The following is a 15,389-nucleotide window of genomic DNA, read 5'->3' on the forward strand; positions in this document are numbered from 1 at the left end:
TGGACTGAGCTCCCACAGCGCGACCCACGAGCCACTCGCCAGTCTCAAGGACTCCCTCATGTGTGCCTAGCTACCCGAGAAATGCAAGAGGTGGCGTCCTCCAGTCCTCTTAAGGTAGACGAAACATACACAAAGCACACGATAGAGAAATAAGTGCTAGCAAGCCCCAGCCTGATGAAATGGTGATTGTGTATAGATGCTAAGTACTTGTAAGCATTCCGAGATGGGGTACGAAATGGCCGGCTAGGCCTTGCGCAGGGAAAGAGAGAGAGAGAGAGACCACTCGGGTAGGGGGACTACGGGAATGTTTGGAGAAGTCCAGAGAGAACTGAGAGCTCGGAGGGTGGGGGACCAGTCCAGCTCCGCACCGACTGCAGCCTCAGAGAGGCCGGCTCGGTGACCCCTCTCCTTTCTGCACTTAGCCTCGGGCATGCCCTCAGAGTGGGGCGTTTCCGGCCAGCCTTCTCGCTAGGGCTCTTTCCCGAGCAATTCGGCCACGCGGTGGAAGCCTGCGCGGGATCGCCAGCTGCAGCAGATTAGGGCCCAGAGCGCGGCCCGGGACAGCCACGGAGGGGGCGGGCCGGGGGCGGGCCGGAGGGGCGGGCAAGGGGCGGGCCCTGGTGGGCGGGGCTCTCTTCTGCCCCTCGCCCGCCGCCCGCCTCAGCCGCCGCCGCTGCCGCCGCCGCTGCCTCCGCCCGCCGCGAGGACCGAGGGAGCGGGGTTGCAGCCGCCTTCCCGCCCGCGTGCCCGGGCTGCGGTGGGCCAGGATGTCGGGCTTCCTGGAGGAGCTGCTCGGCGAGAAGCTGGTGACGGGCGGCGGCGAGGAGGTGGACGTGCACTCGCTGGGTTCCCGCGGCATCTCGCTGCTCGGGCTCTACTTCGGCTGCAGCCTGAGCGCCCCCTGCGCGCAGCTCAGCGGCAGTCTGGCCGCCTTCTACGGCCGCTTGAGGGGGGACGCCGCGGCCGGGCCGGGGGCCGGGGCCGGGCCGGGGCCGGGGGCCGGGGCGGCCGCGGAGCCCGAGCCGCTGCGCCGCCTGGAGATCGTCTTCGTGTCCTCGGACCAGGACCAGCGGCAGTGGCAGGACTTCGTGCGGGACATGCCGTGGCTGGCGCTGCCCTACAAGGAGAAGCACAGGAAGGTGAGCTGCGCGGGCCTCGTTGGCGCCCCTGGCCTCGGTGCGCAGCCCGCGCGTTCGGGGAAGCGGGGTGTTCGCCGGCCCCACCCGCAACACGCGGCCCCTCGGCCCTGCTCCTGTATCTTTGCACACGCTTCCCCTCGTGTCCCTTAGTGTCGCCTTCCTCTGTCTATGCCCGCCTCCGTCCGAGGATCCCGCCGGGTTGGGGCTCCCGCGGCAACTCCTCGGTGCGGGTGCCAGGCCGCGCCGGTGGGGGAAGTTTGACACCCCCAGGCCCCCGATCCCGGCTTCTGTCCCGAGAAGCCAAGAGCCAGATCCCCACGCATCGGGAGCCTTGCTTAGTGGGCGGCTGCGCCGGGGGTCCTGACCCCGTGACCCCCAACCTCCGCCGTGGGCGCGGGGAGGGGCTGTTTCCTTCCCTCAGCCTCTAGACTCCCGGCGGATACCTGTAGTGGTGGGGGGTTGGCGCTCGCCCCCTACCCATAATGCCCAAACCAGGAAGTTTCCTCTCTCTGAGAGGAATCTTCTTTTCAGGGGACCCCTTCCCCCGTGACCCGGGACTCCGAGGCCAGGCCGCCCCGTGCCCCGGAGAGGCAGCCGCTGACCGTGGCTTTGGGTGAGAAGGGCGCTCTCTCCTCTCCCCTTCTCCCTCCCCCCTCCTCCCTCCTCCCTCCGCCCCCGCGGGCTCGACTAGTGGCCACCGGGGAGCTTTTCATTGTCTGCCTGTCCAGCAGTCCTCCCCAGATGCCTCTCAGGCGCAGGAACAGACCCGTCTTTGCAGGTCTTAGTTGCTTGGTCGGTGGGCCACTGTCGTCTTGGCACACTTCGAAATTAAATGCTGAACTGATCCCTTAGGTTAACTGGAAAAACGAGGCTTTGGGGAAATTTATACTTCGCTGTCAACTACTCATTCCCAGCATTTTGCTGCTGAAATTAGTTTGGGTTTTTGAGTGCATCTGTTGGATGAAGCTGTCTGTTTTAATAAAAGGGATTCAGGAAATCTTGTCATAAATCGAAGCAGGAAAAGTTTTGGAGCGTTCTTGCTTAATTTGTATGCGTGATGCAACGTGTGAATCCTGCACCTTCCCTTTCTGAGGAGAATCTTAGTTTATGGAGTGGACAGGAGAAGAAGGGCTGTTCTGGGGGTGTGGAGGTGCCTCTGGGGAGGATGGTAACGGCATGCCATGTGTTTCTTTTATGTCTACAGAGTCTTGTTGAGAAGCATGATTAAGATTTAGTAAGACCAAAAGGCTTTATATTGTGACCCCAAATGTCTCGAGTAAATCATCTCCAAATAGTGTAAGGTGCGGATTTAGGATTTAAAGCATGAAATACAGTTTAACAGATACAGTTTGTAAACTTCACATTGGAAAAACATGAGCTCACTAACCACACAGAGGCAAAACTTGGCATTTTAATCACTTTTTAGGTGATCTTGCTCATAGTTGGGTTATATATTTGATAGTGCATGAATATGAATGGCCAATCCTTTTTTGCTTTAAAAATATGGGAATTCTTTGTTTTCCTTGGTGGTTGTTTTTATGATCCTTTTGGGGAGAAATAATATTCAGAAAGTGATTTACCAAAAAATATTTTTATTGTTATGGCAAGTTTCTATTGTATATACCAGTATGTGTAAAATAACGTCCTTATTGGGCAATACACATGATTTCTAGCTCATGTGAACATGATGGGAAACTTATAGACCTGAGGCCTGTTGTTTTTTTTCACAGTGGAGGAAGTAAATTTGCTGGATGGTAAAAACATGGAGCAGATTGCGATGTTTTCCAAATACTTAAAGCTTTTTCTTGAAAAAGGAGACTATTTCATATGCTATATGCCATGCCTGGTTCTCTCTGCCGGGGCTAGTCCCCTGCACACACACAAAAAGTGGCCCTAGTCTGGACCTGCCGATTCCACCAGGATGAGAGTCTGGATGACACAGGGCAGACCCTCATTTGAAAATACAGTTCAGAATGCTGAACGTGCCCAAACCATGGTGCATAGCATCTTAAACATTTATTTTTCGCTCGGAGTTTTTCTGTCTCACATCCTCTGGTTCACTTTGTTGTGTAAAACAAATCCAGTTTTTGAAGAGGTAGTTTCTACTCCTGGATGTTCATGAATAGGCAACTCAAGGTCTGTCTGATCCCGGAAACCATCCATAGTGATATGCCAGGTAAAAAGACTCCAGCTGTGTTTTTTATGGAAAACATATTTTCAGAAATGACAACAGCTATGTACTCCCTCTGAAAGGAATTATTTTCTCCCTTGAAACCAAAGAAAGTAAACAATTCCCTTTTTTGTAAGGTTGAGTTTTTGTCTCTCTGTTTGAAACTGAGATGCTTAGAAGTCTGTGAGCTTGTAATGGCAGTTTCGTGATAAAAACAGGGAAAAGCCTAGGGCATCCCCGGTTCAGGGTGCTGAGCGGTGAACGCTTACCTTTTTGCTGATGGCCCCTGTCCATGTTGTTTTGCCAACTATAATAGTTTCAAAGAACAGAATTTTGTTTTACACTGAAGGGCAAACCAGAGTTCCAGATTACTAAGTTTTTTAAAGTTCTCGTTAACATTTGTTCCTTCAAACCATTCATGTACTTCTTCCCACTGGGATAACAAAGGATATGGTTCTAATTAGTTATTGGCTGGCATTTCTCTAAAGAAAATTGAAAGATTATGGTGGGGAAAGAAAATGCTGTGTGGTATTTTTTTCTTCTTTTATTAATTTCCCCTTTATGTAGTAAGAAAGTCTGGGGATGACCATATATGTTAGGCTTGCATTTTGCCTGGCTCTGCTCACCTTGACTGAAGCTGTGAGAAAACAGCAAATAAAAGGACTCCAGCATCTTTAAACAACAAAAAAAAATGCTTTATGGAAGGTTGTCCTGTTTCTGCTTGCTTTTGTGGTAGGTGCAAAAATAACTGAAGCTTCATTTTTTTGGCTTCCAAGCACACACATATAAATAGCTGTATAGAAATTGTAATTAAATGGTAATAGAACTTTGACTGCCTTTATAAGAGCAGTTTTGTCAGGAAACCTATAATCTTGGAAGTCAAGGCAGTTGGACTTGTTTTAATAAGTAGGTTTGCTTTTTCTTTTGTTGGGAGACATTTTTCAGATTTCCTGAGAGAGAGAATGAAATGAATAGTTGGAAAGTGGTGATGATTCGGACTTTGGGAATTTGATGTGTTCCTTCAGGTGGGGATAAGTTACTTTGCTGGCCGGCCGAACAGGAGAGTGGATCCCCAGGATCTTCTGCTTCGGCATCAGAGAGGGCAGCACAGAGTTTGGTTTTAAAGCCACTGGACTTCATTTTGCCTGGGCTGGATACCTGATGGAATACATTTGGTCAGTGTGGGTGCACTGACATCAAATGGTGCAGGACCACTGGTCTTAGACAGGTTTGCTGGGGTCTGGCTTGGCCCTAGACCTTCCTGCCAGACAGAAAGGAAAAGAGAAAGTTGGGGGCCGATGAGTGGCACTCAGGAGGCTCTGGTCCAGTCTACGTGCTCCGGTCTGCCTGATCCAGTCAGGGGAAGGGGAATCTTCCTGTTTCCCTGTCTGGGTTGTTTGCTCTGGGTGGTTCTTTTGGTTCAGACTAAATCAGAGGTGTGGCCTCTGATTCCAGAATTCACTGGAATCCCTTTGGCTCTTTGGAATGGGGGCAAGGTTTGGTACCAACCCAGGCAATCTTTTTTATCTTTGAGAGAGAGACAAAGAGACAGAGTGTGAGCCAGGGAGGGGCAGAGAGAGAGGGGGGCACAGAATCTGAAGCAGGCTCCAGGCTCTGAGCTGTCAGCACAGAGCCCGACACGGGGCCTGAACTCACAAGTTGTGAGATCATGATCTGCGCCGAATTGGATGCCTAAACTGACTGAGCCACCCAGGCGCTTCCCCCCGCCCTCCAACCCAAGCAGTTTTATAGCTCCGTCTCTCCCAGCTCATCTTCCCTCAAATGTCGATACCCTGACCACTAAGAGAATAACTTCTAGGACACTGACAGACCACTTTCATGGTGCTAAAAGCGGAAAAAGCACAGCTTTGAAGATGGGGTTTTCTGCCTTCTGCAAAAGGAGCCTGGATCAGCCAGGACAGGCTCCCTCTGTTCACTTTGTTTCCAGGACTTGGATCTGTCTAATAAAAGACAACAGTCCAATTAAAGTAATAAAAGCAATTTTCCTTGAGAGGCTTTTTCCTTGCTCCATTATTTGTAATGTGCTTTTTAATCTTTCATTTTTCTCGGCATAATGAAGACGTCTAGTATATAGTAGGTAAAAATAGGGACTGATGTCCACCTGCCTGAGTTCAGATCCTGGCTCTGTCATTTGATAGCTGTGTGACCTTGTGAAAGTTACCTTACGTGTCTGTGCCACAGGTTCCTTATCTGTAAAATGAGATGATAATAGCATCTGCCTGGCAGATAGTATGTGCTAAGTGCTAGCTATCGTTAAAAAATTCTCATGAAATCTAGTAATTCTTTCATCTCCTGAGACTTTGGAATATATCACATTACAGAATTGCGGTTACAAAGTATATTTTTTAACTTTTCAAACAAATGACTTCTAAGTGTACAGGGGGGTATGGTGAAGGAGTTGAAAGAATTGCCCTAGAAGAGATTATAATTGAGGAGAAAGACCTGGAAGAATGAAGCAATGAAAGCAAATGAATATTTAGAAAATACTATTCTTGGGGTTCCTGGGTGGCTTATTAAGTGTCCAACTCTTGATTTCGGCTCAGGTCATGATCTCACAGTTCATGGGGTTGAACCCTGTGTCTGTCTCTGTGCTGATAGTGTGGATCCTGCTTGGGATTTTCTCTCTCTCTCTCTCTGCTCCTCCCCTGCTCTCTCTTTCAAAATAAATAAATAAACTTAAAAACAAAACAAAACTGTTCCTTAAAGAACTGGTAGTCCTGAGATTTACTGAGCTCCATACTCACATTTGCCAGTGAAACTTGAGACATCAGGTCAATGAGGCCCAGACGGGATAAAGGGTAACAACTTTAAGATGATGAGGCACCCTTCTTGAGAGAGATTAATTACGCACTTGGTGCTGGTTCTGCGGTTTGCCAGAGCTATTAGGCGCGTCTGTCGCTGATCCTGCCCTTTTAAATCCGGGCAGCGTGAAGGTTGTAGGGCTGCTGCTCTTTCAGCTTGGGAAAGGGATGGTGCCTGCTCTCTGGAGCAGTGGAGACTCTAACACACCCTCTAACACGGCCACCTCCCTTCCTAGCTCTGGAATGCTGTAGGATAGGTTTGCCCAGACTTGTAGCCACTGCGCCTTACGATTCAGGCCTCCAGTTAGGGACTCAGGCCTGCTGGCTAGCTGTTCACAGCTCTTGCTGATTGATAGAGGTTGGGATGTGCACCAGAGCACAGAGGAAAGCTGTGGGTTTTGAGGTTAGGGTCATTGATTTCATTTACCCTCTTTTCTCCCCCTCCCCCACCCTCTTTTTATCACTCTTCCTTTTGGTTTTGAGGCCTTGTTTTAGTATCTGCACAAATTTGAAAAAGGAGGCTTTGTGTGATACACAGCTGGGGTGGGGACTGAATAAGTTGCTCTGTGTATGGGAGGTGGAGGGGGTCTTTTTTATTTTTATTTTTGATAAGGCTTGGGCCTCTAGGACTCTAGCTAGCCCCAATCTGAATAGACCAGGCTCCTCGAGGGATGATTTCCTTTCAAGCGGGAGAGCATAGGCTTGGCATAGGATGTTTTCTTCTCTTTGCGTTCTCAATTCCCAGCGGTACTCAGTGTTAACCACCAGAGTGCTTACTTTTCTGTATTTTATTAATTTACCATGCTACTTATTCAAAGGCACTTGAAGAAAACGGCTATGAATTTGGAATCTTTTTGCTGATCCTGGCTCTCATGAGGTTCTTGCGTACTTTTGCTTTATATCTGACTGTTATTTTAAAAAGAAGTAAGAGTTGGGGCGCCTGGGTGGTTTGGTCGGTTAAGCGTTCGACTTTAGCTCAAATCATGATCTTGTGGTTTGAGGGTTCGAGCCCCACGTTGGGCTCTGTGTTGACAGTTCAGAGCCTGGAGCCTGCTTCAGATTCTGTGTCTGCCTCTCTCTCTGCCCCTCCCCGGCTCGCACTCTGACTCTCTCTCTCTCTCTCTCTCTCTCTCTCTCAAAAATAAATAAACATTCCAAAAAAAAAAAAAAATTAAAGCTGATGGTGTAGAGCCTGCTTAGGATTCTCTCCCTTTCTCTCTGCCTCTACCCCCACTTGCTCTCTCTCTCAAATTAAAAAAAAAAGGGGGGGGGGTGGGGTGCTGGGTGGCTCAGCTGGTTAAGCGTTGAGTTCCTGACTTCGGCTCAGGTCATGATCTCACAATTCGAGTTCAAGCCCCACATCGGGCTCTGTGCTGACAGCATGGAGTTTGCTTGGGATTCTCTCTGCCTCTCTCTTCCCCTCCCTTGCTCATGTGCTCTGTTTCTCTCTCTCTCTCTTGAAATAAACTTAAAAATTTTTTTTTAAAAACTGATAAAAAAAATTTAAAAGAAGTAAGAGTTCTGAAGTCTCAAGAGTCATCCTTGCTTCTCTGGCACCCCTCACATCCACAGAGTCTTGCTGATGCGATTCCCTTAATACATCTCAACTCTGAACAATTCTTGCCATCCCTATCATCACGGCTTGAGTTGAGGTTTCATCTGGATGACTGTGTACCACCAGCAGCTTCTCCTGGGGCTCCTTGCTTCCAATCTTGATGCCTGGAATGGTTCTCAGACCATCTTCTCAAGCTGCCTGTAATCAATGATCAGTTTTATTTTATTTTGTTAATTTCCAATCCGTCACACACCAATCCAAGTGGCCTTACTAAGCATGACTCCTGTTGAGGTTGAATCACATGCAACTCCCCACTAAGTTGACCTCACACAGGCTGGTCTCTGTCCTTTTCAACAAGAGGAGCCTGTTGATCACAGGCTTGGTTGTTGCTGCAATGTCGAACTGCTGAGTACTCATTCTCAATTTCTGTACTTACCTTGTTTGGGGCCAGTAGCAACTTATGGGAAAGCACTGGGTTGCAAGCCTACCTTGAGCCTTGAGCACCGCTGCTCTAGACTGTTTCTGGAATGGTCAAGTCCAAAATCACAACTTTGATCATATCATTCTCCTACCTAAGAATTCTGTAGTTGTTCTTCATAGCTTTTGGGGTCAAGTCCAAATTCTAGAGCATGGTCCCTGACTATTCTCCTGTCTCCTGTCTCACCTGCACCGTGTTCTTTTCCCTCCCAGCTGGCTGAGTTTGGAACTTCTAAACTTCAGTCCTGGTTCCCCTGTTTCCCTAAGAAGCTTTCTTGTCTCTTTGTCCTCTAGGTGGGATGATTCTGTGGGCTTCCATAGATCTTCTGCGCAAATGCCCTAGCACTTAGGCTGTGTTTGTTTCATTATTAGACTGTAAGCTCTTTGAGGACAGAAACCAACCAAAGAAGGGGGTAGATGATCAGTTCCTTAGGTGCTGAGACTCTGTGATCACAGAAAAGCAGGCATGGGACTTTTAGATTGGGAACTTGAATACATGGTAGCTTCCACATCGTGTAAGTTGAAATGTGTGCTTTCACTATTGTGTAGCTTGATTTTAATATTTACTATTAGAGTTAGGCCTTAATTGAATTGTATAATTGTATATGTCCACAGTATGTGGGTGTTTTTGTTTTTGTTTCTTAACGAGTGCTGTAAAAGGCACTTAAACAAGCAAATGGATGTGTAACTCCATTGCCCTGTAATTCTGTGCTCAAAAACAGGAAAAGACTTTGAAATGTCAAAAATCTTAGGCCATTAAAATAGTCTCCTATCTGTAGACCTATCATTCCGTGCTTTTTTTTTTAAAAACTTTTTTTTTTCAACGTTTTTTATTTATTTTTGGGACAGAGAGAGACAGAGCATGAACGGGGGAGGGGCAGAGAGAGAGGGAGACACAGAATCGGAAACAGGCTCCAGGCTCCGAGCCATCAGCCCAGAGCCCGACACGGGGCTCGAACTCACGGACCGCGAGATCGTGACCTGGCTGAAGTCGGACGCTTAACCGACTGCGCCACCCAGGCGCCCCGCTATCATTCCGTGCTTTTATGTTTCATAGTTTGTGTTTCTCAGGAATCTTTCTTCCAAGGAACTCAAAATGCATGCCTATTACATCTTCGAGCAACTAGCAATCAGTAGATACTAAACGTTTTAACTTTTCAAAGTATATTCGAGTTGGAGAATTGAAGCAAGAGAACCAATTATTAGATTAGGGTCACAGTGTTGGATGAAAGAGCTCAGCTGAAGTCCCTTAAATTCAACTCGGTCCTTTCTGTTTGTGAAATCGTATCTTACAAAATGTTCACATCAAACATTCTCTGTGGAAGAGAAGGGAGCTGAAAGTTCTCTTTTCAACAAATGGTTTTTGGTGTGGATTCACCCTAGATATGCATAGAAGACCCTGAAATAAGATAGAAGTAGTTTAACTGCTGAAAGCATTTGCTGTTGCCTGGAAGACAGGAGAGCCAGAACTTCTTTGCTGCTGCTGCTGCCTTTCTGAGGTGGTGGTGGTGGTGGTGGTGGTGGTTTCTAAGGGCCCTTTAATGATTTGGCTTTTTTTAGATCAGCCAGTGAAGTGGCCCCAACTCCCCTTCATCCTATGCAAAGCCTGTGGGCTGCTTTAGTGCTTTTTGTTCTGAGACAAAATTGAACTTCAGGTGTCCTGCCGAGATCCTAGGACTAAATCAGTCCTCCCTTTTATGAGGTTTTCAGAAACTGCTGTTCTAACTTCCAGTGAAATCTCAAACATGTGCTTTCTGCTTTATGACAAGTAAGAAGTATAGTAATTGAAAGTTGCTTGAGTGCTGTTATTCTCGAGCGAAACCCTGTAATGGAAACTTTTGTTCTGTGGCATCCATGATTAAAAGCAAACATAAATTTTCTGCTGCTTGCTGGTCGTAACTCTTGGACCAGATATACAGTGTATTTTTGTATGAACTACACTTAAAATCCTTTTCAAGAAACCATTTAAGTTTACAGTTCAGCATTCCTTTCAGTTACATCTTATCACTCCCCCACTCCCCATTGTCTTATTTCAAGGTAGACACCAATTACAGGTAAATTCAAGTAATATTTCTACGGTGAAGAATGCTTTCATCTCAGGTCATTGTTGAATACTCGTAAAGAGGGTGTGGTGAGTTTTGCTGTTCTAGGGATAGGGTTTCCCTCTTTGTTTTCCTAGGGGAATTTTATCCAGATGAATCGGTTTTATAGAGTTTTACTTGTCTTTTTTCGTCAGTATGCTAGGGACAAAAATCTAAATGGAATCCGAAGATGTTGCCTTTTCCCCCTTTAAACGTGATCAGGTCAAGACAGTTTTCTTTGGGTTAAGACAGTTTTCTTTTGATCGTGGTGCCTCACAGCACACAGCTGCCTCATCTGTTAGTCATTTTTCAGGGTTTGATGTGAAATATACAGATTGGGCAGAACAACCAGCTATAGGGAAAAATCACAGTGTTACCTCTGACCTCTCTCTGGATGGCAGTGAATGTAGGTGTGAGGATAGCGTTTTCTCAGCTCTGGGCACGTGCTTGAGTGACTGCAGCTTAAAAAAGCATTTATATCCACAGACCTTCACAAATCTCCTCTATTAGAAGTGAACGTTTAAAATCTGTCACACAGTGGCTAAGAGTATGGGTTCTGGGTCTGGGTCTTTTGGGTTTGAATCACACCTTGGTGGATTTCTAGCAATGCGATTTTGGTGCGCATTACCCAACTTGTGTATCTCTAGGTCCTGGTCATTAAAATGGAGATAACAGTATCTACCTTGTAGGGTTGTTGTTAAAGGGTTAAATGAGTTACTATTCGAAAAGAGTTTAGGACAGTGCCTGGTGCATGGTAAGTGCCCTTTAAATGTTTACCCTAGGCACTTCAATATTTCAGTTCCTGTGTTTTGGCTGTTCAGATGACAGGAGAGAAAAATTCTCAGCTTTTCTTTCTTTGTATCACGCCTGTCCTCAGCACCTAGACTCTGCATCTAGTGGCCCAAAATGTAATCTTGTTTCTCCCCAGTTTCTCACTAGGACAGGGGTAGTTACTGGTCACTTGTTGATTTGATGACACACCATGCCTTTGACTCTGGTTAGAATTCTAGACCAGCTCTTTGACCAACTGGTTGCTCAGTTTTCCTGAACGGATTCTAATGGATTCACCTTTGAGCTGGGAGTGGGTAGCGGAGTCTGGGCTGTATATATTTCTCTTGCCATTTATTTATTTATTTTTTTGACTTTTTATTACTGAAAACTTCAGACATCACACCAGTAGGGAAAATAGCACAGTGAACCCCCTTGCACCCAGCGCTCAGATACAAGGATCACCAATTCATCATGCCCTCTCCCCCTCCCCTTCAGTGGATTTACTTTGAAGCAGCGCCCAAGCATCGTATCATTTCCTTCGTAAACATTTCACTAAGTAACTCGTTTTTAAAAATTTTTTATTTATTTTATTTAATGTTTATTTGTTAATTTGGGGGGGTAGGGGCCGAGAGAGAGGGAGACAGAATCTCAAGTAGGCTCCGTGCTGTCCACGCAGAGCCTGAGGGGGGGCTGGAACCCATGAACTGTGAGATCATGACCTGAGCCAAAATCAGGAGTCAGATAGCTTAACCCACTGATCTACCCAGGAACCCTTCACTAAGTAACTCTTAAAAAAAATCATAATATATCATAACCTCAAAAAATCCGATAATTCCTAAATATCGGCAAATATCCACTCAGTATTCAGATTTCTCTGATTGTCTCCTAATTTTTTTTATAAAAATAATTTTTTTTTATTTGTTTGAAACCACATTGCAACTGGTAGCTATGTCCCTAAAGTCTTTTAAACCTAAAGTTTCTCCTTCCACTTGAACTTTCTCTGGGTCTGCCCCCTTGCCACATTCCCAACCCTTTCTTATCCATATTGTAAAGGTCTACAGAATATTGACTCTTGGGTTCAAAAGTGTCCTAGGCCCTTGTCGTTGAGAAGACCAGGTGTTGGCTGCCTCCTAGTCCCTGGTGGCTCAGATGCAGTTCTTCAGGGGAGCTGCCCTTCTCCATCTCCACTCTCCTTCTCTCTGTGGGGGCCCTGACCTCTGGCCAGCTGCTCTCATAGTGACCTGTGACAGGAGGGCCACCCGCAGCTCTGGGTTTGCTTTCTGTCCTCTCAGAACCCCAGGAGAAGGAGGCCAGCTTTGGTCACCCTCCCATCCCCGGACATGTCTGATATTCTGATTGGCCACACCCGAGTCATATGCACACGTGCATAGCCAGAGGGTGGGGTCACAAACCAAGTAGACTGAATATCAGGAAAGGGGAGTGCTTACCAAGGAAAATGAGAGTGTGTTACTTGAGGGAGGGGATGTGGAAGGACTACAGATGCCCCCTAGAGTCATCTATGCCTAACCCCATGGCAGCATGCGCAGCAAGTGGTCACCCAGCCCTTGGCAGAACATTTCTAGTGACCACAAAGTGCCATCTTCTTAGGAGGCCATTCTGACATCAGCCATCCTTGCCTAAGGGACTGGCCAGCCTTCAGAGACCTGCAGAAGTTCTCTCTCTGAAAGATTCCCATGGTCATTTGGCCATTTCTTACATGATAAGGGTTCAAGTTTCATCACTATCCTGTTTGTATAGGACAGGGCTATATGTATAGGTGGGCTGTTCGTATCTGAGCCCACCCCACAAACCTGAACACGGACTCCAGGGGGGTCTGCCTGAAGCACAAAGGGTCAGCTTATCTAGATATTATCTGAACTTACATAATTACAGCTTGAGATTGTATTAGCTTTTCTGACAATCACATTACACTGTGTTGACTCACTGACCTTTTTGTCAACCAAAACTCCAAAGGCTTGTTCATCAGTTTTATACCTGAACAAATGAGAACAGAGTCCCAAATCTTATATCTGTGATCCTTAAGAATATGTTTACTTAGATTTGATTATTTTCTGCAATCTGTCAGAATCTTTTTTGCATGCGTATGTGGTCACCCACAATAATCATAGCCACTTCTGAGCTATGAATTATGTGATCCCTTGCAGACCTTCACTAAATCTGGGGATGGAGTCCCAGGTCACACCACTAAAGCCTCCTCCAGACTAATATTGGTCTGTTAGTTGTTGAAACACCTTAGAATCCAGCCAGTTCTAAATTTGCCTAATTATATTACTATTCAGCCCACATCTCTCCATCCAGTTAACCTTTATCATAGGAGACCTTAACAGATTGCTGGCTCTAACTTAGAGATTTGCCATTTCCCTTTCAAGGAAAGATAGTGTGAAATGATTTCTGTTTAGTGATCCCATGCTTACTTCTAAACTGATCACTTCTTCTCCTAAGTGTGTGTTTAATAACTGTAATAAGCTGTAGGATCTGTTGAAGGGTTGATGTCAGCTTCACCGATCTGTAGCTTGCAGAATCTCCCCCGTTTTGCCCATTTGAATGAAAATCAGTACTGCCTTCCATCTGTTGGTTGCTGGTGATGAAATCACTGACAGGTGTTAGGTGATCTTGTGGGCATATTTTCTCCCTCTTGGATGTAATTCATACCTTACAGGAAGAGGGTTGTGAGATCAGGTGGGCCTGTGTGGAGTGTTGGTTGGTACATTTGTTTCCTTCATAGAACCCTGTAGGGATAGCTGTGGCCAGAGACCCCTGTCAGAGTGTAATTGGGAGCACCCCATTTGACCAGGATGGTCAGATCCTGCGCTTTCTGAAGTCTGTGTGGCAGTAGTGGCTGCCTTGTCCCCATCCCAACACCTCCCTCCTCCCACTCTCTCATTAGGGCACTAATAGAGCCTGAGGGAGTCTTTTCCTTAATGCCATTTCTCCCCATCGGGCTAGGGCAGGATGAGAATCTGGCTGGCTAATTAAGTGTGGCATTTTGTTTCAAAATTAGCAAGAGACAGGAAACCTCGCTGCAAAGCAACCTTAGTGTCCTTGCAGATAGATTTTTCATAACACTTGATTTTTTAGAATGAATCACTCCATTTATTTTGAAAATTTTACCTTCTTTTACAAGGGACTTGTTTTCTTACCTGAGGGTGTTTGCCTGTTTAAGATTACACGTAAATCTGTTCTATCCTTTGCAGTTTGGTCCCTAAGAAGGCTGACATTTCAAATGTTAGGCATGAGGATGAATTGGCATTAAATGCCTTCAAACAATTTCCTGGGGGAAATCACTTTCCTAAATTTGCAGAAGGGCGCGGGCTTCAGCCCTTGGATGCACTGTTTTTACTTTTACAAATGTGCTTAAGAGTAAAACACTACCTCGTACCACTTGAACGTCTTCTCTTTCATTTGGAGTCGTGGAAAGTATTAATTTGCAGCGGCTGTGGTGGAAACACTCCAGTTTTGAAGCACTTTTTGAAGCGCTGCTTTCCTGCAAAGGTTCAGTTAATGACTTTTTCTGAGGTCATCTGGGCCTGCTTTTTGGTGGATACAACAGCCACAGAGACAGTAGTGACCAGGCGAGTGCAGATCCCGGGAACCGAACCTGGTGTGCCTTCACGAGGAAGCTGTTGGTTTGTACGCATCCTCAGCAAAAATTATGTCTCTGCTGCTCACGTTAAAAAGCCATTTATATTCCTTTACTCAGCATATACTTAAACACATTTTTCCACTTGTTAACTTTTTCCCATTTGCAAGAGAAAGCCAGGATTTCATTTTTTAAGTTAGAAAATAATCCTCTTTGTAGAGATAATCAGTAATGGTGTCGTATATTATTCTTCCGGTAAAAGAACAGGTGTATACCGCAGGTATGAATGTATATGCTTCAATATCTTTTATACAAGTAGATTTTTTTTTTTTGAGAGAGAGAGCGAGAGAGAGAGCGCATATGCACACACAAGTGGAGCAGGGGCAGAGGGAGAGGGAAAGAGACTCTAAAGCAGACTCCGTGCCCCGAGTGGAGCCTGCCGTGGAGCTCGATCTCATGACTGTGAGATCATGACCTGAGCGAAATCAAGAGTTGGACGCTCAGCTGACTGAGCCGCCCACGTGCCCCACAAGTAGATTTTTAGCATTTGAAATTAATTTTTGTTTTCTGAAAGGACAGTGTCTTCACATGTTAAATAAAATTTCAAAAAAAATGAGAGGCATGCAGGGATAAGTAAGTCTCACTCCCACTGCTGACTACAGCTTGTCTCCCCTGTAGCAGCCACCATGATCAGGTTCTTGTTATGTCCCTTCAGAGGTATTTTGTCCTTATTCAAGCATGTCCCTGATACACGCATACTTTTTTTTTTTTTT

The 15,389-nt window shown here is 46.3% G+C and overlaps 1 protein-coding gene across 1 annotated transcript in view; it reads left to right on the plus strand.

Moving 5' to 3' along the window:
* Positions 1 to 649: 649 nt before the first annotated feature.
* NXN (nucleoredoxin) overlaps positions 650 to 15,389 on the plus strand; it is a 161,109-nt gene continuing 146,369 nt past the window's right edge. The window contains exon 1 of the mRNA XM_058705409.1: positions 650 to 1,139. Within this exon, the coding sequence (XP_058561392.1) occupies positions 768 to 1,139 (372 nt within the window). The 5' untranslated portion in view covers positions 650 to 767. The remainder of the gene's footprint in view (positions 1,140 to 15,389) is intronic.

The sequence above is a fragment of the Neofelis nebulosa genome, chromosome 16, assembly GCF_028018385.1.
Source record: "Neofelis nebulosa isolate mNeoNeb1 chromosome 16, mNeoNeb1.pri, whole genome shotgun sequence".
In the NCBI taxonomy this organism is placed as follows: Eukaryota; Metazoa; Chordata; class Mammalia; order Carnivora; family Felidae; genus Neofelis; species Neofelis nebulosa.